The sequence below is a fragment of the Heteronotia binoei genome, chromosome 17 (assembly GCF_032191835.1).
Source record: "Heteronotia binoei isolate CCM8104 ecotype False Entrance Well chromosome 17, APGP_CSIRO_Hbin_v1, whole genome shotgun sequence".
Taxonomy (NCBI): Eukaryota; Metazoa; Chordata; class Lepidosauria; order Squamata; family Gekkonidae; genus Heteronotia; species Heteronotia binoei.
In genome coordinates, this window is record NC_083239.1 from 12,173,153 (window position 1) to 12,197,466 (window position 24,314).

The window sequence follows — 24,314 nt, forward strand, 5'->3', positions numbered from 1 at the left end:
AAAGAGTGCCCCCTTTTTTTCAGCAGACTTTAAGGTCAATGATTTGATGTTGCTCTCCCATCTGAAATTGGGTGTTTCACCCAGCTATTTTGCCTTCATGCATATGTGGCACGCTGTTTTGTTTTCTCTCTGCTTGCACAGTTAAATAGATGGCATACCCCATCCTCTGGATTTGTACCCTGGATTTGGCTTGGGTAAAAGCCATGGGCTCATCTCCCGGACCAGCCAACCAGTTTGGTGCAAGCTGCCTTTCATTTTCACTTGATGCACCTGGCATTTGGGGATACAGCAGCACCTTCATTCCAGATGCTCAGGCAAGAGTGCATGAAACTTGGCTTGTCTTCAAGCAGCCACTCTCAGCTGAAGTAGACACGCACATGCTGGGAGGTTTCCACTCTTCAAACAAAGCAAAACATCGCAACAAGCCTTGTTAATGGCGTCGTGGTAGAACTGTCCGAGAAGCTGATCCTGGCAGGTCCAGTCTTCTGTCACACACCCGCAGCTCACGGAAATGTGAAGAAACAATCCTGATATCCCAGGGCAAAGTTTACGGAATGCATATGAAACAACAGTTATATACAGATATACTCTTGTATAGTCTTAACAAGTAACCTTTCAATAGCCACTTTAATATTTTGATTCATATTACTGTAGAGTGTCTCTAAAACTGATGCTTAACTAATCTCAAGATATTGGAGTTTGACGGTATATTTTACCTTCCAGGAGAAACAGTGATAGCTGAGTGTGAAAGTGCTTTAGTATGTATGAAATAATATAATCTGTACTAGCAGTGGCCGCGGTAGCAAAGGCTTAAGTATTTTGGAGGCACGACTGAGCGCGGCAACGCATTGCAGTGCTGCAAAGGGGAGTTGGGGGGGGGGGGGGGCGGCAGGCAGGGAGTCTGCCTGAGGGGCTGCTAGTTGCTGATTCCCTGGCAGTTGAAACTTCACAGTTACTGGGCCCTGACAGACATCTAGTCAGCCATCTGTCCCATGATTAAAGCTAGATGTTATGATGCCCTGGCATTGCCCACAGCACTCCTTTGGGCCAATTCACCCTAATACATGATACTTCTAGCAGAGCCATAAGCAGGGGTGCAGACAGATGCCCATAAACAAGAAACAGTGATTTATAACATTGCCATCTTTTCTTTAAAGAAATGTTCAGCATAATTTAGTTTCTTTTTCTTTAAATCCTGCCCCCCCCCCCAACCTTGGAAGGACTGCAGAGTTAAGCCAGGTGAAGCAGCTTAAAGGGGTGAGAGAAAACTTTGGAAGTTGAGCTGTTGTGAGTCGAGTTTTATTTTCAGCTAGAAGATAGCATTGGTTTGAAAGCTGGAGGGGGGCTGCTGCTCAGGTGGGCAAGGCACAGATACAGGGTGGGTCCTAACCCATTCCCACCCCCAGAGTGGTATCATGATTAACGTCAGGCATGAGATGGGGCTGGCCTGAGTTCAGATTCCCCACTCAGCTGCAACGCTTACTGGATGACCTTGAGCCAACTGCTATTCTTCAGTCTAGCCTGCCTCATATGGTTGTTGTGAGGGGGAGGGAGAGAGAAAAATAGTCTTTTATATGAGCCCGAGTTCCTTGTACTTCTTCACCCAAAGGGTGATTAACATGTGGAATTCACTGCCACAGGAGGTGGTGGCGGCCACAAGCATAGCCACCTTCAAGAGGGGTTTAGATAAAAATATGGAGCACAGGTCCATCAGTGGCTATTAGCCACAAAAAAATTTTTGCCACTGTGTGACACAGAGTGTTGGACTGGATGGGCCATTGGCCTGATCTAACATGGCTTCTCTTATGTTCTTGGAGAGTGGGTTAAAAATGAAGCCAAACTTTCAAAGAGATCTTTCTTTTTATTGGGAATAAAACTACATTGTTTAAAGCAGGGGTCCCCAGCCCCTGGGCTACAGACTGGTACCAGCCCATTGCCTGTTAGCAATCAGGCCACACAGGAAGTGAGCAGCAAGCAAGTGAATACCTACAGCCGCTCAGGGCTCCCACTGATTCTGCATTAGGGTGAGCAAAGTGCACAATTGTATCACCCCAAAACCATCGCCCCCCCCACCCTCTGGTCCGTGGAAAAATTGTCTTCCACAAAACCGATCCCCGGTGCCAAAAAGGTTGGGGACCTCTGGTTTAAAATATGGGCCTTTCCCTGCCCATTCTTGAAAAGATTTTTTGGGGCCAATTCCTCCCTATTCATCTGATGAGGTGTGCTAGCACACAGAAGCTTAAACCCAAAGGTGCCACTGGACTCAAATTTTGTTCCGTTGTTTCAGACCAACATGGCTGCCCACCTGAAATGCCGTTTATTGGCAATAGAAGAACTAGGAGTTTAAAAGATAGATTAGTCCATTCAGGTACGAGCGTTTCAGTGGAATCAAGTAATGATGGAGAGGGACGGTGGCTCAGTGGTAGAGCATCTGCTTGGGAAGCAGAAGGTCCCAGGTTCAATCCCTGGCATCTCCAAAAAAGGGTCCAGGCAAATAGGTATGAAAAACCTCAGCTTGAGGCCCTGGAGAGCTGCTGCCAGTCTGAGAAGACAGTACTGACTTAAGGCGAGGGAAGGTGGCTCAGTGGTAGAGCATCTGCTTGGGAAGCAGAAGGTCCCAGGTTCAATCCCCAGCATCTCCAAAAAAGGGTCCAGGCAAATAGGTGTGAAAAACCTCAACTTGAGACCCTGGAGAGCCACTGCCAGTTAGGGGAGGGATGGTGGCTCAGTGGCAGAGCATCTGCTTGGGAAGCAGAAGGTCCCAGGTTCAATCCCTGGCATCTCCAAAAAAGGGTCCAGGCAAATAGGTGTGAAAAACCTCAGCTTGAGACCCTGGAGAGCAGGGAAGGGACGATGGCTCAGTGGTAGAGCCTCTGCTTGGGAAGCAGAAGGTCCCAGGTTCAATCCCTGGCATCTCCAAAAAAGGGTCCAGGCAAATAGGTATGAAAAACCTCAGCTTGAGACCCTGGAGAGCTGCTGCCAGTCTGAGAAGACAGTACTGACTTAAGGCGAGGGAAGGTGGCTCAGTGGTAGAGCATCTGCTTGGGAAGCAGAAGGTCCCAGGTTCAATCCCCAGCATCTCCAAAAAAGGGTCCAGGCAAATAGGTGTGAAAAACCTCAGCGTGAGACCCTGGAGAGCCGCTGCCAGTCTGAGAAGACAATACTGACTTTGATGGACCAAGAGTCTGATTCAGTATAAGGCAGCTTCATATGTTCATATGTGGGTGACTCTTTAAGAGGACACCATCCGTGCAAACGATGCCTTGTGTGCTCACAAGCCTTGGGAGTCTCTGAGCTTGTGCTTAATGAAGGTGGTCCATGCATTTCTCTAAAACATTATTCAACATGTGCTAGTAAAAATGTCATTTATTTAATTCTGTGTGAGTGTGGGCTCTATGTGGGAAATACTACACACCCTGTAAGGATTCTCAAGCGTAGGAGTCGCATTAAGAAAGGGGTGAGTGAAGCACCCCTTGTGAATCATTTCAGTGATAAAGGCCATCCATGTGACAGTTTTAAATATTTTGTTTTCTATAAATATTCTCAGAGAGGATCAGGAAAGGATATACAAATTGCTTTATTAAGGGAGATGTGCTATTGGATCCAACGGCTAAACTCAGTCACGCCATATGGTCTGAATAATGCATTAGATCTTTCTGGCTTTTTATAAGAAGTATTGTAAATTGCTGTAATTGCTGTGTACAAAAATTATTATGAATTGCTTTATAAAATTGTAAATCTGATGTAGATGGAATGCGGTAGGTTTCGGCTCTGTGACAGGTGCAACTGATTAGGCGTTTTTAAGTCAGAACGCCACTAGATGGCGACGCCTTGAGCCATTCTTTGGGCTGCTGCCGTCATGAAAATAGTGAATTGAGACTGTGGGTCCAATTGTGAATGTACTGTGGGAAACGTGTATGTAATATGGTGTGATTGCATGTTTAGGGTGCAGGGTATGTGTGTGTGTGATAGTTTAGTAAATAACTGATGTTATGTTTCAGTAACAATAATTGGGGGAGGAAGAACTCGGGAGTTGCCTTCCATTTGGAGTGCTCTTATAATTACTGAAGTTGTGTAAGTAATATGTTTTGTTCTAGAGTTCTGGAGTATCATGTTTTGTATTAGAGTTGAGTGGTTGTGGTTTGTTTATGAGTTATTTTGATAATACTTACCTTGCAGCTTCATTCAAGAAAAGATCGTAGAGTATACCTTTGCTGGAAGAAACTTCAAAGCAGGATATCAAGTCAACTTCCTGTACATTGGACCTCTACTTCATCATTGAAAATCCTGTGCGGGATTTTACTTATATTGAGATTGTTCTTTATTGAATACGTATTTATGAATTATGTTTCATCTGTAGATGTGAATTGTAGTACATTACACTTGAGTAATTTCTGGTCCTTATAACCTTTTGGGTTGTTTATTGTTGCACGGTCTAGAGTGATTTCTCTCTTTATTCTTGTATCCTCCAGGTAGGGCCTGGAGATCCCCTGGAATTATAGCTCATCTCTGGACTACACACATCAGTTTCCGTGGAGAAAATGGCAGCTTCAAAGGGTGGACTCTATGGCATTATACCCCATTACATCCCTGTCCTCCCCAGGCTCTATCTCCAAATCTCCAGGTTTCCCTGGATCTGGCAACACTACTGCCCCCATCCCCCGCTTGAGGCCAGGGAGGACCTGGCAATCCTATGACCGGCTGAACTCTCAAAACTAAGCAGGCTGGTCTTTGCCAGTAGGACAAGAAATAGTTTCCCCTCAACGTTCTTTAGCATTGCAAGCTTTTAACTGATTCCTCTCTCTGCCCCTTTTGAATATCAGCTACCTTTACCTTTCACAGCTACAGAAAGCTTCAAACTGACCATCAAGACATTGAGACTCCATTACAGCAAGGGAACATTTTCCTCCTGTCCGGTTGGAGAGACTCAGCTCGATTAGGGAGAAAATGAAAAGATTTATGAAACCTGATATCCAACTTTTAAAAATCTGTTGGGCTAAGATGCCTCCTGTTTGATTCATTTTTAACCCTTTCGTTTTTATCCCTCTGCGCCTTCCTCTGTTTAGGGTTAGGGGAGAGGTTGGGTTTATGAGAAGGAAAGGGTTGTTTGATAGTGTGGCGCGTGTATATTACATATTTATAAAACCGCAACCAACTGTACATTAAAAAAAAATGTAGACTTTCGCCAACGCACAAGGCGAACTTGGCTCTCAACGAGGCGATAATAAAAGGAACGGGGGAGGGGGTGAAGCACGTTTTTTAAAGGGGAAAAAGAGGCAATGAAGAAAGGCATGAGAGATACGCACAAATACGCACGTGCCTCCGGAAGCGCAAGCGCAAATTCTTCTACCAGCACAGCAAGGGCAAAAGGCGTGTGTGTGTGTGTCCGCAATCCGTCCGTGTCTCTCTGTGTGCCCCGCCTTAAGCTGGTTAATACGTTTCCCTGGGAGCTAACCGGAGTCACTATTGGGAAGGGAGCCCACCAAGGCAGACTCCGCAGAGGAAGGCCACTGCGAACTATATCTCTGCTGCTCACTTGCCTGGAAAGCCCCTTCTTGAGACCGCCGTAAATCGCACGCCAAAATCTCTGCCCTGCCCTCTAGTGGGCACGTTTGCTGGTGCTGCCGGTTCCGGGAAGCCTCCGAATGAAAGTAAGCAGGATCCAGAGCCGGAGAAAGCGGGCGGCGGCGCTCTCTCGACTTCAGAATGGCTCGCTGGAGCCTGGCTGCGCTGGCCCTCCTTTCCGTCCGCCAAGCCCTAGGTACGGTAGGTTGGGTTGCCAATCCCCAGGTGGGGGCAGGGGATCCCCCGGTTTGGAGACCCTCCCCCCGCTTCAGAAAGCGGGGGGGGAGGGGAGGGAAATGTCTGCTGGGAACTCTGTTATTCCCTATGGAGATTTATTCCCATAGAAAATCATGGAGAATTGATCTGCGGGTATCTGGGGCTCGGGGGGAGGGCTGTTTTTTGGGTTAGAGGCACCAAATTTTCAGTATAGCATCTAGTACCTCTCCCCAAAATATCCCCCAAGTTTCAAAAAGATTGGACCAGGGGGTCCAATTCTATGAGCCCCAAAAGAAGGTGCCCCTATCTTTCATTAATTCCTATGGAAGGAAGGAATTGAAAAGGTGTGCCGTACCTTTCAATGTGATGGCCAGAACTCCCTTTGGAGTTCACTTATGCTTGTCACAACCTTTCTCCTGGCCCCACCCCCATGTCTCCTGGCTCCACCCCCAAAGTCTCCAGATATTTCTTGAATTGGACTTGGCAACCCTAACGGTAGGTCACCCTTGAAAGCCTCTCTCGCTGGGCGCTTCCCGCCGTGAATCAGTCGCTGCTCGCTTTCGCAGGGCTGAAAAGGCGACTCCCGCCGGATTTCAGTGCGGCGCCGCAGAAACACAGGATCTGGTCCCGTCCCGGAGACTGCAGGCGCGCAGCATCTCTTACGCGTTCAAGGCAGCGGTACAGAACCGTCGGTACTGAGGGCTGAGCTTATCAACACCCACCGAACACATGTGAACTCCATAGGCAGGCAGTTAGCAAGGCGAGGAGCAGCCCCATTCAGAGGGGACATGGAGCATGTGCAGAATCCCGGAAGTGAGCCCTTTCTTTAGGCCCAGGGAACACCAACAGACTGGGCTGGATTAACAATTAGGCCAAATAGACACTGGCCTATGGGCCCCCACGCCTTAGGGGGCCCCGGCTGGATTTTCACCCCGGTTTCCTCCCTGCTTGCAGCTCTCCCAGCCTGCACATGCAGCCAGCTACTGAGCAGCTGTTTGCCCAACTTGGCTGGTGCAGCTGCTGCTGGTGTCCTCGCCAAGTTTGCTTCTCTCTGCCACTCCCCCGCAGTTTTGTCAAAGGGGCTTTTGAGAAGGTGGCTGCCACGGGGACCATGGGTGGTGGGGCGGGCGCCCTGACTCTGAGATAAATTTGCAAGGGGGCCTCCAAGATTTCGACTGCCTAGGGGCCTCCACAGGGTTTAATCCGGCACTGCCAACAGAAAAGGAGGAAAAGTTTTCAGCGAAGGCCGCTTGAAACAGCCCAGTGAGTGGATCAGGGGAAAGCCAGCCATGTTTGGGTGCCGCTGGGTTTAAATGCCACAAAAGGGAATGTGAAACTATTGCCAGCAAGGGGCGGTGGCTATTCCACAGGAGAGGGCACAAAGGTGTTTTGCCTCAGGAAGCACCTCTTCCTCTTGGAGAATTCTTACTTTAGAATGGGAAATGGGACCCTCATAATAAACCACCTTCTTTCCTCCTCCATTTTACTCTCACAGCAAGAACCCTGGTAGTCTGAGGTACATTGCCTCTGATCATGGAGGTTTCATTTAGCTATCATGGCTATGGAGGGCATCAGCTGCTAATTAGCATGACCTGAATCTGCTGCCCATTGGCTTCATTGGGTGTCCCGACTTCTAGAATAGAGGGAGCAAAAAAGATTCTCTTTCTCTGTATCAGGGGTATTTTCATTTAAATTACTTGGCATGGCAAAAATTCCCAGCACATTACACTCCACATGAATTGATAAAAGGGTGTGTTGCCTTTAGAAGTGGTAGTATCTGATACAAAGAAAATATAGAGAAACAGAAAACAAACAAAAATACTCTTTATTTCACAAAATTCATGCATAGGATAGATTGCATTTAGGCATTCTTCCCAAAGCACTGAAATAAAGCAAGAAATCTGCTCCAGAAATCTGCTAAAAAGGGTTTTGTTTCCAGCAGGTGAGATGCTCCTACCACCCTCTCGCAAGGTGACCCTTGTGTCAAAGGATTTCAGTCTGTTTTTGACTTGGCTACCAGGGATTGGTTACCCACCTGGGGTGTTCTACACTGTTCAGTGGACGTGAGTATCGGCTGTATTTTCCATTTAATCTTTCCGGGACGCCGACGCAACAGGAGTTTGATAGGGATAACCCCATTCACAAATCTTTATTTTTCCAGTTGATGCAATATTTATTCAGTTACTTATTTCATTTACATCCTGCTTTTTACTTATTTCATTTATCTCCTCCGAAGGGTGATTGGATGCTGGAGCATCACTCCCAGAGTTCTCAGGGATGAAAAAGCTGAGTGACTGTTTTTCCCTTCAGAGACAAGACAGCCTCCTGTCTGTCACAGCTCCCTTGTCAATGGCGATGCTAAGCTCTGCCCTTCTTCAGCTCTTTAACAAGGATTTTTTGTAGGTCACACCTGGGCCACAATGCAGCATCCCCCACTGTAGTACCTGTGGGCGCTATGGACACTTGCAGTTGGCCCTTGGCACCTGTTGAGCTTTTCAGATAGCGGCCCTGACTAATGTAAGGTTGGGCTTGTTACTGGCTGTCATCACTGGAATTTATTTATTTATTTATTACATTAAATTTCCTGCCTTCTCCGCAAGAGGACTCGGGGCAGCTAACAATCAGTTCAAAACTTCAACAATAAATCAAATTAAAACATTTTATGCTGCTGTTAAGCACCAACCTAGGCAGGATTGTCCTTTACTAACAGTGAGCCCATAGTGATCACAATTTCTCAGAAGTGTAGGGTGGCAGTCCTCTCCCGGTTTAGGTGGCAAAGGCCTGACAAAATAACCTGGTTTTACAGGCCCCATGGAATTGAGACAGGTCCCACAGGGCCCTTATGGCCTCCAGGAGTGCATACTACATTTCAGGTGCTGCCGCTGAGAAGGCCCTGGACCGTGTAGAGCACAGCCTGGCCTCCCTTGGTCCGGGGATGGACAATAGATGTTGTATTCCTGAACGCAGCGCTCTCTGGGGAACATGTGGAGAAAGGCGGTCCCGAAGATAGACAGGGCTTTCCATTGGAGGATCGAGAGGGCTGGTAAGTCTGGGCATTCCTTAGTTGGTGACTGATTCCTCACTAGCAGTTGCTCCATCCCTGGGCTTCTGCTTTCCCTGGCTCAAGCAATCGATTCCCCACTAGCTGCTGTGTGGGCACATTTTGAACTGTGGCTCTCTCCAGTTTCCCTTGCAGCTTCCTGATGTCTAGAAAACAAGACCAAGAAGCTGTGAGGGAAATTGGAGGGAGCCACGGGTCAAAATGCAGCCACACAGCAGCTGGTGGGGAATCGATTATTTGAGCTGGGCAAAGCAGAAGCCCTGGGGTGGAGCAGCTGCTAGTGAGGAATCGGTATGTGTGTGGCTGCACTTCCCCTTCAGGCTTTCCTTCATCCCAGGTGTTAGGAGAACATACGGACATAAGAGAAGCCATGTTGGGTCAGGCCAATGGCCAATCCAGTCCAACACTCTGTGTCACACAGTGGCCAAAAATTTTATATATATATATATATATATATATATATATAGTACACATACACACATATATATACACACTGTGGCTAATAGCCACTGATGGACCTCTGCTCCATATTTTTATCTAACCCCCTCTTGAAGCTGGCTATGCTTGTAGCCGCCACCACCTCCTGTGGCAGTGAATTCCACATGTTAATCACCCTTTGGGTGAAGAAGTACTTCCTTTTATCCGTTCTAACCCGACTGCTCAGCAGTTTCATCGAATGCCCACGAGTTCTTGTGAGAAAGGGAGAAAAGGACTTCTTTCTCTACCTTCTCCATCCCATGCATAATCTTGTAAACCTCTATCATGTCACCCCGCAGTCGACGTTTCTCCAAGCTAAAGAGCCCCAAGCGTTTGAACCTTTCTTCATGGGGAAAGGGTTCCAACCCTTTAATCATTCTAGTTGCCCTTTTCTGCACTGAGAGGTATTCAGTTTGGTTCTTTCTCCTGCAGCAACCATTTTGGGGTGCCTGCAGACTTTAAAAAGTTGGGAATCCCTGCTTTGATCAATATACCTTCTTAGGTACTGTATTTCATGAGAGAGGCTGAGTCTTGGAGGATTCTGGTTCCAGTGAAACTTCTTCTGCCATTTGTGACTGAGCAGTCTGCAGATGTGTAGCCGCTACCTTGTACTTGATTCTAAATTCACCCAGTTCTGTTTTCGTTTCCTCTTTCAGTAATGTTTATAGCACCTGGAAGGACTTCCAGCCTTGTAGAAACATCTCAGAAACAGTCTGTGATATAACATGCGCATCACCAGACGTTCTCCACAGCTTTGATGTTCGAGTGAAAGCTCAGGGGAGTGCTGGAACCATCTCCTCAGCATGGGTGAATTTGGAAAACATTGAATATGAAGTTAATGGTACGGTCAGTAGCCTCTGGACCTAGGTTGGCAGGGCATGGCGGGGAGGAACTCACACTGTTAATGATACTAGTTGTTAATCTGGGGGAGGGGAATCTGAGTCCCAGAAACAAGAGAATGGGAAAAATCTTCTATATGTTCTCAGAGGTACACACGACCTTGAAGGCACAGGGAACGCCAAATATGGAAGTGTCTGGGGCTTTCCACCAAATTTGAGCTGATTTTGCATAAAACAAGAGGCCTAAAAGGGTTATTTTGCTAAGGTCAGAAGTGGACAATATGGAGGACATGTTGCTCCAGCAGAAAGCAGAAGCCCTGTGTCTCTCCCAGGTAATATCTTCTGAAAGAAAACCATGTGATGTAACGCTATAAGAGACACGCTTTCCTACTTTCACACTTACCTCTTTCATTTGCTGTCACTTGCAAAGGTGAGGGAAAATCTCAGAGTGTTGGCAGCACTGGGCTTTAATAGAACCTGAGAGAGACCTATGACCTGGATAGCCTAGGCTAGCCCAATCTCATCAGATCTTGGAGCAAGTTTTGCCTTGGTCAATATTTGGGTGGGAGACCACAAAGGAAGTCCAGGTTTGCTATCCAGAGGCCCTTTTCAGACAGACCTGTTTTAGTAACTGGCTGCTAGCAGAATTTATTTACCTGTTCCTACAAACCCACTTGTGTCAGGTTAGCAAAACGTGGTTGAGTTGCTTTTGAGGGAAACTGTTTTCTTCCCCTTCCTTGCACTTCTGAATTGCTGTGGTGTGCTGTTTAAAATGTCCATAGTGCTCCCCGTAATGCCACTTTCCTCCTCACCCTCCTCTGACTTTTTTTTAACGTTCAATGTTGAGTGCTATAGCACTAAACCAATATAGCACTTTAGTGTTATAGTGGCACCACTGAAATGCCTTAACACTCCATGGAGTCAGCGGAGCCAACTTATCTCAGTGGTGTTGCTATAGCACTGAATTCTGTATTGGTTTCATGCTATAGCACTCAACTTTGAACATTAAAAAAAAGTCCAAGGAAGATCACATGGCAAAAAAGGGTGGGTGGGGGGGAGCAGCACTGTTTGAAATGACCATAGTGTTTCAGAGACAGCTCATTAATGGAAGGAAATTCACTGTAGGAAACCCTTGTCCCTGAACTGCTGTATTCAAAATTGGGCCAACAGTGAATAACATTCAATTTAGAATGGTAACATGAAAAGGGTCAGAGGTAGGCAACAGCAAATCACTTAACATCTCGCCTTGAAAGCCCTAAAGAGTTGCCATAAATTGGCTGCAACTTCATGGCAAAACAAAAAATAAATTGGAGAGAGAGGAGAGGATGAGACAGGAGGCTGCTGTTTTTTGTGGCAGCCCCATGCATTCTTCCTGTTCTGTAGTTTTTTTCCCAAACAACTTGCAGCAAATGAGAAAGAACCAGGAGGAATACTACAATGTCTGAAATTGATCTGACTTCTTGTGATGTGTCCATTTTCTACTTAAGTAATGATGTTAAGTGTGACATCAAAAAGAGAGGGAAAGTCAAAATGGTGCAGAGAAAGACTAAGAAAAGTAAGCTCTTAACCACATGATCCTTCCAGAGTGTCAAGCATGCTATTTCTATATGCCATTTCTGAAGGTGATTAGAGCTAGACACAAAGCAGAACACCCCTCTTGCTTCTAACCCCTCCTGTTTTCTTCTTCTTACCAAAGGAGGCATAATAAATTCCTCTGGACCCAGGATGTTTAGAGTAACTTTGTGCTAACGGTGTAGAGTGCCTCTCCTCCAGATTCACACAGCCAGGTCTTATCGGTTCTCGGAGATTGTGTGAGAAAGGGAGATGTTTTTGTTAGCTGACACTCTTTAGTCATAAAAGAGGTACTAGTGAGTAGCCTTTGAACCCTCAACTCCCATTTGCATCTTTATGTTATTCTTTTGAAGTTATCTGTAACCTATCCTTTTGAAGTACGCCTATAAGTTACTATCCAATGCTATGTACGTCATTACTTCCAAGGAGTCCGTCCTTGGGCAGCTATTGAGTTTTACAATAAAGCAACTTTTGATTAAAGAGCAAAAGCCTGATTATTGAGAAATATCAATGCTTGACACAGGGACCTTAAATGTCCTGTCCCAGATATAAAATATTATTCCCTGAGGAAGATCTGAAGTGCAAAAAGTGACAGGATCTTTTTTTTTTTTTTTGCTTTGTGTGGCTACAGAGTAGGCATGGGCACAAACCAAATCACGATTCTTGCATGAAATCAGGCTGATTTGTGGATCATTTCAAACACCTTCCTACCGTGGTGCTTTATTTGTTTCATCTTTGCTGTTCATTTTCCCAGACAGCCTGGTGCTGATTCAATCAATTGTTAGGAAGTGCTGGAGGTGGATTTCCAGGAGCCCTAAAAATACCCACAGCAGTTGGCCATAGGTTGATTGGCAGCTCTGGGAGCCAATCATGGAGCTCCCATTCTGCAGCACAAAGAGTTGTCAGTGAGAGCTGAAGCCGAGCTTTCCCGGGGGGGCCTGCTTTGGGGTCTATAATTCGGACATTCCAAATCAAATTTTCACCAAACATGGAGGGCAGATGGAGGAGAGCCTGCTGAAGACTCCCAGTAAGTTTAACACCTCGCAAACCAACGAATCACAAACTGGGTCAGAAAGCAAATGGATCATGCAATGGAACAAATCACCATTTCCCCCAATTTGTGCCCATCTCCACGACTGAGCATCACAGCTTCATTACATTCGCAGTGTGTTCCCTGAAGGAATGATCAGGATCATGAGGAAGAACCGTTAACTAGAAAAGGGGACATTTAAGAGGCAGTGGAGAGGGGGAGTGATGGCAGCAAATGGGTTTGTATAGAAGCTGAATATTAAGGTTTTTTTCCCCTCAGGAAATGTGCATGGTTATATTTTCAGCTTGAGATTTAAAGCTGGCAGACATTTGGCACCACCCAGGAATAAAATTTTATTAAAAAAAAGAGAACTGAAGACAAAATGGGAAACCTGTAAAGGAGAGAGTGCAAAGACAGTAATGGTGGAGGTAGAGAAGCCGCCTCTCCAGTAATATAAGCCCAACTGGCAGCCTATGGCTGTTCCAGGGAACAACAGTGTGGAAGGTTGGACACTTCTTCTGGGAAAAAGGGCATCATGTGCTTAGTTTGGCTTGGGTGGATCATGTGATGTCTGCAAAAGCCTATTTATGAGGGTGCCTATCTTATCTATCTACACATACATTGATCTCTATTCTTGGATACTTCCCTAAAATCTGCTTTTAATTTCCAGTGACACTCGCCCCCCCAGCTCTGCAGATAAGGAAGGTCGGGGACACTGTTGTGGTGAATATCGATTTCTCCTACCCTTTATGCTTGAAGGACATATATAACGAACTGACCTCTGATTTGGAATTTTGGGAAGCTGGAGCCAACAATAGAGTGAGTAGAAGAACCAGAGCTTTGTCATTTAAACCTACCAGATCTCCGGAACATAACAGGTCAAGATTCAGGACCAGTTCACATAGTCTTCATGGCTGCCACAACAACTTCCTATGAGAGGTTTGCCTGGAACTCATTTCCCAGTCATGTGTATGCCATTTGGATTGGGGTAGTGATATGCAGAGAGAGGAGGCTTTACCCTCACTCTTCAACTATCCAGATTTCCCAACCCAAAATGGCCCTGTAGAGCCACTTTTGGCCTCATTGGGAAACTTAGCGTGTACTGGTGGCTGCAGATACATTTCTCCTGGGTCCATTTCAGATCAGGAAAACAGTGTGCCATAGACCTGATCTGAACGTAGCCTGTGTGCATGTGTAAATTAAGTTCCTGATGGGGAACTTCCCAAACATGTTTAATAGAAACTTGTCAGGTAGCCATGGTATGTGTGTCATCCCTTAGAGATCCCTGTGGATCCTCAGCAAATTTGAACCTTATATGGTTTCCAAATAATTTCAGACCATGAGCTTCTTTGTCTTTGCCCTTGGTTATGTGGAAATGCAAGTTGTGTAGAGTGCAGCATTTGTTTGGATGGAATTCCCAAAGGCAGGATGCTGGAAGACCACTGTAAACTATAGTTAACGGTCAAATATACCCAAATATAAGTTTAAGCCTAGTTAATGAACACTACCCAAGCAAGTTTTATAATCAGTCTTGGATCCTGTCCTCCTGCTAAGGAGCTCAGGTTAGAAACCCTCCTAAAAGGCAATTGAAACTTTAGGGGAAAACCAGTATTTCTACAATTGGACCACTTCAGAATGATGGTGCAGGATTGCAGGTTCTTCCTGATTTATTAGATTTCCACATGCAAGAACTTTTAGTCCTGGGATCTTCAAGTCTTTTCTTAGTAAGTGCAGTCTTGATGGACTGTAACTCTCCACCGCTGGAAGTTTTTAATGATTGATTGTCAGAGGTTTGTCTGGAAAAGTGCACAGTCTGCAGCTTGCAGATTGTTTCTGTATTCCAAAGGTGAATGTGGCTGTTAGCCTTGGAAGCAACCTTTTCTTTTCTTTTTTTACATTACATAACTGGGACTCCACACAACTGTTTGCAACTTTCTCCCTGCCTTTCAAAATTCAAAGAGGCAACTGCAGCCCATGTTTGAAATTATAATTTCATACCACCTGGTCACTTTTGAGAGAAAGTGCGGATGACGTAACTCCTGGTAGGCTGTTGGAGATGGGCCCAAGGGTAGAGGCTGAGCATCTGCTTGGAACACAGAAGATTCAACTACCAAAACCTTAGTGGGAAACTTCTGTAAAGATCAGCTTGTAAGTGAATCTGTGTGGGCATTCTGAATAATACTTTGCTGGTCTTAAAGGTGCTACTGGACTCCAGCTTGTGAGTGAACTCTTGTAAGCTAGAGGAGTTGCTGGACAAGATTTCCACCAAGAAGAGGAGCTTGTGGAGCTTCTTGCACTTATGGAGAGCCAGCTTGGTGTAGTGGTTAGGTGTGCGAACTCTTATCTGGGAGAGCTGGGTTTGATTCCCCACTCCTCCACTTGCACCTGCTAGCATGGCCTTGGGTCAGCCATAGCTCTGGCAGAGGCTGTCCTTGAAAGGGCAGCTGCTGTGAGAGCCCTCTCCAGCCCCACCCACCTCACAGGGGGTCTGTTGTGGGGGAGGGAGGTAAAGGAGATTGTAGGCCGCTCTCTTTCCTTGAAAGGGCAGCTGCTGGGAGAGCCCTCTCCAGCCCCACCCACCTCACAGGGTGTCTGTTGTGGGGGAGGAAGGTAAAGGAGATTGTAGGCCGCTCTCTGTCCTTGAAAGGGCAGCTGCTGTGAGAGCCCTCTCCAGCCCCACCCACCTCACAAGGTGTCTGTTGTGGGGGAGGGAGGTAAAGGAGATTGTAGGCCGCTCTCTTTCCTTGAAAGGGCAGCTGCTGGGAGAGCCCTCTCCAGCCCCACCCACCTCACAGGGTGTCTGTTGTGGGGGAGGAAGGTAAAGGAGATTGTAGGCCGCTCTCTGTCCTTGAAAGGGCAGCTGCTGGGAGAGCCCTCTCCAGCCCCACCCACCTCACAGGGTGTCTGTTGTGGGGGAGGAAGGGAAAGGAGATTGTGAGCTGCTCTGAGACTCTTTGGAGTGGAGGGCGGGATATAAATCCAATTTCTTCTATTAAAGGGATCTTGGGACCTATTAACATATTACAAAGTCCTCATGTGCCTCCAGTTATGGGTGCTGTAAAGCTGATGTTCTAGAAGTTCCCAGGTGCATGGAGGCCTAATTTGGCTTGCGACTGGTGCAGTGGGGAAAAGAGAGCTTAAACTTCCTCCTAATCTGAAATGTCCCTGGAGATCCACTGTTTGCCACATGGAAGACATGTAGATTTAATGATGGGCTAAACTTTAAAGGCCAAACTAGATGATGAATATGACAAAGGCCAGGTCACAGCCCAACCCAAGCTGCACATGCAGTATCAGGGAACTAACATTTCCAAGTGTTCCAGGGTCTGATTTTGCTCAGGAGCACAGCACAGGGAAACGAGGGGCTTCAGTCTTCTGTCCCATCCTGTTTTCTTGAGCCAAAATGGTAGTGGAGGGGTCCTGTTTGCCCTGCTGTGGGGCTTCACCTGTACTGCCTGGAATACATGACTATTTTGTCTCAGGATAACGGTGCAGGATGTCTGCTTCATGGAAGGGCTGCACATGTATTGGCTGCAGCGTGTAGGGCCCCACAATGGGGCAAATGGGGCCTGCCAAAGCAGTTTCAACTCTGGAAAGCAGTGTGGGAGGAAAGGCTGAAACTCCTCCTCTGCTTGCATCACACTCCTGAGCCAAATCCTGTCCCAGAGCTTGGAAACTTCAGTTCCTTGATGCTTCATGTGACTGCCAGTTGGGCTGAGGGACCCCCAGTGTGGATTGTGCCACACACATAATGTAGCTGAGCCCTGCCTGCATTTAATAACTTCTTCCTGAGGCAGTGTCAAGTTAGAAATATGGTGTAGGAGGGAAGGCTTAAGTTCTTTCTGCCCATGTGCTGCAGTTGCTATCCCAGTTGGTCCCACATAATGCCTGTGAATTAAATTCAAAGTCAAGAATGCCCAGAGCATGTCTGATTGACAGGACTGGGGCATGGTGAAAGGGGGACACAAGGACTTTATAATATGCAGGTAGGTACTTAGACTGCAGGCCCAAGAGAAAAAACTCTGGCTGAAATGTTCAAGACCTGTTGGTAGTTAGATAGACAGAATTGGGCTACATGGACCCATCAGTCTGACTCAGGCATGCTCTCATTGGACTGCTTGGCAGAAAGGATAGGAATGTATTCTCAAAATGCCAATGATACCAGGGCAGTTATCTTTTTAACGGGCCCTGCTCCTGTGACTTTAACAATGGGCTGGCACACAGGCATTAAGCAGGTAAAATCTTTCCCTGTGACTTTACACCAGGAAAAGCTTTCTGGGGTACATTTATATGTGCACACTTATTTATTTACTCAGCTAGTAGGTCAAGTGGAGGGTGGATGACAGGCCCAAGGTCAGCTGTCATGCTTCCATGGCGCAGCATGGATTTGAACCTGGGCCTCTCAGATCCTAGCATGGCACTCCGGCCTCTGCACTGTACTGGCTTTCACTGAAGACATGGGGGTGGGTCAGCAAGTTCCAATTTGAGATCCACCTCTGTTTGTTCTGGGGACAAGCCCTGTTGTGACTCAGCAAAGGTTATGTTTGCCGATATCCCTGTCGATTTCAAGCCATCGCTTTTTTTTTTTCCTATCTGCTAGAAAAAAATCAGCATGAAGAATAACACAAAGAACTTTGATGCAACGACTTTCAACGGCAGCAATTACTGCTTCAGAGCCCGAGCTGTTTTAAACAACGCGCACAGCGACTTCTCTGAGCCGACTTGCGTACAATTACACAGCAAAGGTACAGCCCTGCAAAGAGGGACTAAGTATTTCTACAAAGGCTGCAGTTCCCAGCCATGTTTCTGATTTCCTGATCTAGCAAGCCAGAGCCATATAGGGCATACACAGCAGATGTGCTCACCTTGGCCCCTCTGAAATGACAAAAACATATATTTTGATGAAGATGCAACTTCCCTAAGTAGCAAGAAGCTGCAGAGGAAGTGCCGCACACCTGATTTTAGCCAAAAGACAGAAGCGATAGAGGAAGTGCTATAGTTTTTAGTTTCCTTTCCGCTGGAACACTGAAAATTCATAGCGTCTTTGTCATGTTGGCAAATAACACAGTTATAAGAAACACAGTAAATATCAGAAGCAGGTAGGCACTCCTGCAACAAACACACCAATACTGTATCAGATTTCCGCTATTTGTCCTGAACTGCTTCACATAGTACCAAGTTCTTATGTCCCCTGCGTGGCTGCCACAGCGTCTGGGTGTTTCATTTTCACAGTTGGGTTCCCAAGTATGCAGGGCCCATTTCAGACTGGCACCACAGGACGAAGGGCCTTGAGCATTCCCTGCTCCATTTTTTGGACATGAAACTGCCCAGGGGACCTTTTGTTTGCCCCATCTACAGTTGGCAACACATTATGTTTCCCGGTGGAGCAAACAGTGACTTCCCAGACCATTTCAGATGGGGAAAATGACATGAAGTGAGGGAGATTTAAGTTCTCTCCCTCTCTCTTTCTCTCTCTCCACACAACCGTCATGATCCAAACTGCCCACCTGAGAAGCAGGGAGTCCCAGAACACCTCTGATGAAAAATCCTTTTGGCAGCCATAAGGACTTGGTGACATATGAATCTGCTCTCCCTGTGTCTCTTTCTGAATTCAGATTGCAAGCCTGTTGCTTTTTCACATACACCACCCGAAGGACATGTGTCCCAGATCCTACATGGGCAGGGAGATTGGTCATTCAAGGAAAATATCTACAAGTTTTTGAGAGCCTTTGTATTATTTTGTCAGGCTCCTGAGTTGGTGGGGAAGGGTGGAGAAATCCTGCTGCCGTTTATCTGGACCTTTTGATTTCTAAATGTGCTTCTGTCTCTTAAGGCACTGTAAGTGTGATGGATTCCCACAAAGAACCATGGGAATTGTAGTTTGGAGAGGGTGCTGAGGACTAGAGATCTGTAGCTGCCCCCTCTGCTTGCCATACATAGCCATGGTTCCCTCTGAGGAAGGGGAGTGAATGTTAACCCAGTTTTTAGGTTAGATGTATCCCCTATATTAGTATATGAAGAATGCTTCACAGTTTCTGAGCTGGTTCTATTTTGTTTTCTTTTGCAGCAGAAACCTGGGCATTTGCCGCTGTCCCAGTGCCACTTCTGTTCATCTTGTTTGTTTGCATCGTCTTTTCTCTCTACCAGTCCAGAAGTAGACCTAAGACTGTCAAAAGCCCCCAAGCTTTGGTATGGAAAGTATGGCTGGCTTTGAAATATAGAAAGCAGAAGATAGATTCCCCAGTTAACATCCAGTCAGCAATTCTTATTGAATAGCCTGACAAAGTTCACTCCCCTTCCCATTGCCAGGATAGATAGATCACCAGGGAGATGGGGGGAGGAGTGGGTTAAGATTTCCCCATCTACAAAAGTAGTTTCTGCAGTAAATTTTCAGCCACAGAACACATCTGGAAAACTGTCTGCTCCACTCCAAAATGTTCTGTCATTTTAAAAGTCTCTGCCCAATTTACCTAGAGTGGTGGTTCTTAAAGTGGGACCCACTTTTAAATTTACAATAGATTTTGGAACTTCTTCACATCTTACTATTCCATGTTATTTTCTCCCTCCCCAATGTCAAATGCAGGAATATTATGTCAGCTAACACTGAACAAGTTTACATTTTATTTTTCCATGTTTGGTGCTTTAGTTTACATAACAAATGGGAGACCCACAAAAAACTTGTGGGGAAGGGGCATTCCCCCACTTTTCCTTCCCCTCATCTCTTCTGCCCAGCCTGGCCTGGCCTACCTGGCCCTCTAGCTGGTGCTCCCTGCCAAGTGGTTGGGAGCTGACATAGCTTGGGGGGCTTCCTGGGTCTCTGATTGCCTGGAGGTGGTGAGGGTTCCATTTTGGTAGCAGTGGGTTCCCCCTTCCCTCACCTGGCGGCCGGAGGTGAAGTGGCACTCCTCTATCTCTCCCTGCTGCCTCTTTCCCCACCACTGGCAAAGATAGGGCCCTCGCTGCTGACGGGCAACTGGCAATTTGGGAAGCCAACCAGCAGCACTGGCAAGCCATGTCTTTTCCAACGGTGGGGAGAGACGGAGGAGTGCCACTTCCCCTCAGACCGCCGTGGCTTGTGGGATAACCCAACTTGACTGAGGGGCCTCCTTCCCTTGCTGGCTGGTCAGGTAAGTTGCATTGTCTGGGCATGCACAGATAGCATCTTTTAGTTTGGGGAGATTTTAAACACCCCCCTTGCATTTTTTTTAAGTTTCAGATTTTTCTGCAAATGTTTAGAGTCCGCCAGATGTGTGGAAACATCTGTTTAGCCTCCATGTACACCCTCTCCGATGCACGGATTTAGATATCCGCACAAAGTGTGGGGTTGGCTATAAGATAGCTAGATATTACTGATCTACATGGTTATGTAATTATACACTATACAGAGGCAAACCCAAAGTTTCAGAGCCGCCTCACCCCATTTCTCAGCGCTAGAGCACCTGCTTGGCATGCAGAAGGTTTGAGGTTTGATCTCAGTCACCCCCTTTTAAAGCATCTGGCTGTAAGTGATGTGAAAGTCCTCTGCCAAGACCCTGGGGAGCCGCTGCCAGTCCAAGTAGGCAGTACTGAATCTGATGGACCAAGGATCTGATTCAGTATAAGGCAGCTGCATGTGTTTACTTTCAGGGGCCAGCTCACAGTTTGAGAACCACACTGACCTGGAGCATTCTTTAATACCATAGTTTTCAGTCTATATTCGGGGGACTAAGAACATAAGAGAAGCCATGTTAGATCAGGCCAGTGGCCCATCCAGTCCAACACTCTGTGTCACATAAGAACATAAGAGAAGCCCTGTTGGATCAGGCCAATGGCCCATCCAGTCCAACACTCTGTGTCACATAAGAACATAAGAGAAGCCCTGTTGGATCAGGCCAGTGGCCCCTCCAGTCCAACACTCTGTGCCACATAAGAACATAAGAGAAGCCCTGTTGGATCAGGCAATGGCCCATCCAGTCCAACACTGTGTCACAGAAGAACATAAGAGAAGCCCTGTTGGATCAGGCCAATGGCCCATCCAGTCCAACACTCTGTGTCACAGAAGAACATAAGAGAAGCCCTGTTGGATCAGGCCAATGGCCCATCCAGTCCAACACTCTGTGTCACAGAAGAGCATAAGAGAAGCCCTGTTGGATCAGGCAATGGCCCATCCAGTCCAACACTCTGTGTCACAGAAGAACATAAGAGAAGCCCTGTTGGATCAGGCAATGGCCCATCCAGTCCAACACTCTGTGTCACAGAAGAACATAAGAGAAGCCCTGTTGGATCAGGCAATGGCCCATCCAGTCCAACACTCTGTGTCACATAAGAACATAAGAGAAGCCCTGTTGGATCAGGCCAGTGGCCCATCCAGTCCAACACTCTGTGTCACATAAGAACATAAGAGAAGCCCTGTTGGATCAGGCCAGTGGCCCATCCAGTCCAACACTCTGTGTCACATAAGAACATAAGAGAAGCCCTGTTGGATCAGGCCAGTGGCCCATCCAGTCCAACACACTGTGTCACATAAGAACATAAGAGAAGCCCTGTTGGATCAGGCCAGTGGCCCATCCAGTCCAACACTCTGTGTCACATAAGAACATAAGAGAAGCCCTGCTGGATCAGGCCAATGGCCCATCCAGTCCAACACTCTGTGTCACATAAGAACATAAGAGAAGCCCTGTTGGATCAGGCCAGTGGCCCATCCAGTCCAACACTCTGTGTCACATAAGAACATAAGAGAAGCCCTGCTGGATCAGGCCAATGGCCCATCCAGTCCAACACTCTGTGTCACATAAGAACATAAGAGAAGCCCTGTTGGATCAGGCCAGTGGCCCATCCAGTCCAACACTCTGTGTCACATAAGAACATAAGAGAAGCCCTGTTGGATCAGGCCAGTGGCCCATCCAGTCCAACACTCTGTGTCACAGAAGAACATAAGAGAAGCCCTGTTGGATCAGGCCAGTGGCCCATCCAGTCCAACACTCTGTGTCACATAAGAACATAGGAGAAGCCCTGTTGGATCAGGCCAGTGGCCCATCCAGTCCAACACTCTGTGTCACATAAGAACATAAGAGAAGCCCTGTTGGATCAGGCCAGTGGCCCATCCAGTCCAACACTCTGTGTCACATAAGAACATAAGAGAAGCCCTGTTGGATCAGGCCAGTGGCCCATCCAGTCCAACACTCTGTGTCACATAAGAACATAAGAGAAGCCCTGTTGGATCAGGCCAGTGGCCCATCCAGTCCAACACTCTGTGTCACATAAGAACATAAGAGAAGCCCTGTTGGATCAGGCCAGTGGCCCATCCAGTCCAACACTCTGTGTCACATAAGAACATAAGAGAAGCCCTGTTGGATCAGGCCAGTGGCCCATCCAGTCCAACACTCTGTGTCACAGAAGAACATAAGAGAAGCCCTGTTGGATCAGGCCAGTGGCCCATCCAGTCCAACACACTGTGTCACATAAGAACATAAGAGAAGCCCTGTTGGATCAGGCCAGTGGCCCATCCAGTCCAACACTCTGTGTCACATAAGAACATAAGAGAAGCCCTGCTGGATCAGGCCAATGGCCCATCCAGTCCAACACTCTGTGTCACATAAGAACATAAGAGAAGCCATGTTGGATCAGGCCAGTGGCCCATCCAGTCCAACACTCTGTGTCACATAAGAACATAAGAGAAGCCCTGTTGGATCAGGCAATGGCCCATCCAGTCCAACACTCTGTGTCACATAAGAACATAAGAGAAGCCCTGTTGGATCAGGCCAATGGCCCATCCAGTCCAACACTCTGTGTCACAGAAGAACATAAGAGAAGCCCTGTTGGATCAGGCAATGGCCCATCCAGTCCAACACTCTGTGTCACAGAAGAACATAAGAGAAGCCCTGTTGGATCAGGCCAGTGGCCCATCCAGTCCAACACTCTGTGTCACATAAGAACATAAGAGAAGCCCTGTTGGATCAGGCAATGGCCCATCCAGTCCAACACTCTGTGTCACATAAGAACATAAGAGAAGCCCTGTTGGATCAGGCCAATGGCCCATCCAGTCCAACACTGTGTCACAGAAGAACATAAGAGAAGCCCTGTTGGATCAGGCAATGGCCCATCCATCCAACACTCTGTGTCACATAAGAGAAGCCCTGTTGGATCAGGCCAATGGCCCATCCAGTCCAACACTCTGTGTCACATAAGAACATAAGAGAAGCCCTGTTGGATCAGGCAATGGCCCATCCAGTCCAACACTCTGTGTCACATAAGAACATAAGAGAAGCCCTGTTGGATCAGGCCAGTGGCCCATCCAGTCCAACACTCTGTGTCACATAAGAACATAAGAGAAGCCCTGTTGGATCAGGCAATGGCCCATCCAGTCCAACACTGTGTCACATAAGAACATAAGAGAAGCCCTGTTGGATCAGGCAATGGCCCATCCAGTCCAACACTCTGTGTCACATAAGAACATAAGAGAAGCCCTGTTGGATCAGGCCAGTGGCCCATCCAGTCCAACACTCTGTGTCACATAAGAACATAAGAGAAGCCCTGTTGGATCAGGCAATGGCCCATCCAGTCCAACACTCTGTGTCACATAAGAACATAAGAGAAGCCCTGTTGGATCAGGCCAGTGGCCCATCCAGTCCAATACTCTGTGTCACATAAGAACATAAGAGAAGCCCTGTTGGATCAGGCCAATGGCCCATCCAGTCCAACACTCTGTGTCACATAAGAACATAAGAGAAGCCCTGTTGGATCAGGCCAATGGCCCATCCAGTCCAACACTCTGTGTCACAGAAGAACATAAGAGAAGCCCTGTTGGATCAGGCCAATGGCCCATCCAGTCCAACACTCTGTGTCACAGAAGAGCATAAGAGAAGCCCTGTTGGATCAGGCAATGGCCCATCCAGTCCAACACTCTGTGTCACAGAAGAACATAAGAGAAGCCCTGTTGGATCAGGCAATGGCCCATCCAGTCCAACACTCTGTGTCACATAAGAACATAAGAGAAGCCCTGTTGGATCAGGCCAATGGCCCATCCAGTCCAACACTCTGTGTCACATAAGAACATAAGAGAAGCCCTGTTGGATCAGGCAATGGCCCATCCAGTCCAACACTCTGTGTCACACAGTGGCAAAAATTTTTTATACATACACACACACTGTGGCTAATAGCCACTGATGGACCTCTGCTCCATATTTTTATCTAAACCCCTCTTGAAGCTGGCTATGCTTGTGGCCGCCACCACCTCCTGTGGCAGTGAAATAAGGACTCCTGGTGTTCCTCAGTGAGCAGGCAGCTAATGGCAGCCAGCATCTTAAAGGGCAGCCTGCTCACCACTCCCAGTTCTCCCCTGCACTGTAGAGCTGCAGGAAAGTGTTCAGCATATTCTAGGTCATGTGCCAAAAGTGAGGCCTGGAAGTGTGAGAAATGGCCTGAACCATAAACAGTATGATGAAAGTTCCTCAACAAAACTTTTTTTTAGCAAAGTGTTTTTTCTGTAATAGTAGAAAGTCAGAAAAGTTTGGGTTTTTTTTTTCTTTTTGCAAAATTAAAAGCCCCAAAAAAGGAAGACACAATCCGCATAGTA

At 47.1% G+C, this 24,314-nt stretch overlaps 1 protein-coding gene across 2 annotated transcripts in view; it reads left to right on the plus strand.

Annotated features, from left to right (window-relative positions):
• Positions 1 to 1,279: 1,279 nt before the first annotated feature.
• The window catches only part of IFNLR1 (interferon lambda receptor 1), a 28,034-nt gene continuing 4,999 nt past the window's right edge, over positions 1,280 to 24,314 (plus strand). The window contains exons 1-10 of one of the 2 annotated variants that reach the window (XM_060257604.1): positions 1,280 to 1,356; positions 2,288 to 2,392; positions 3,205 to 3,311; positions 4,473 to 4,557; positions 4,843 to 5,761; positions 7,724 to 7,844; positions 9,976 to 10,160; positions 13,431 to 13,579; positions 17,361 to 17,505; positions 18,828 to 18,949. In XM_060257604.1, the coding sequence (XP_060113587.1) occupies positions 5,707 to 5,761; positions 7,724 to 7,844; positions 9,976 to 10,160; positions 13,431 to 13,579; positions 17,361 to 17,505; positions 18,828 to 18,949 (777 nt within the window). In that variant the 5' untranslated portion in view covers positions 1,280 to 1,356; positions 2,288 to 2,392; positions 3,205 to 3,311; positions 4,473 to 4,557; positions 4,843 to 5,706. Of the gene's footprint in view, positions 1,357 to 2,287; positions 2,393 to 3,204; positions 3,312 to 3,755; positions 3,916 to 4,472; positions 4,558 to 4,842; positions 5,762 to 7,723; positions 7,845 to 9,975; positions 10,161 to 13,430; positions 13,580 to 17,360; positions 17,506 to 18,827; positions 18,950 to 24,314 lie in introns of those variants that run through there. The other variant, XR_009556337.1, reaches the window with a different exon arrangement.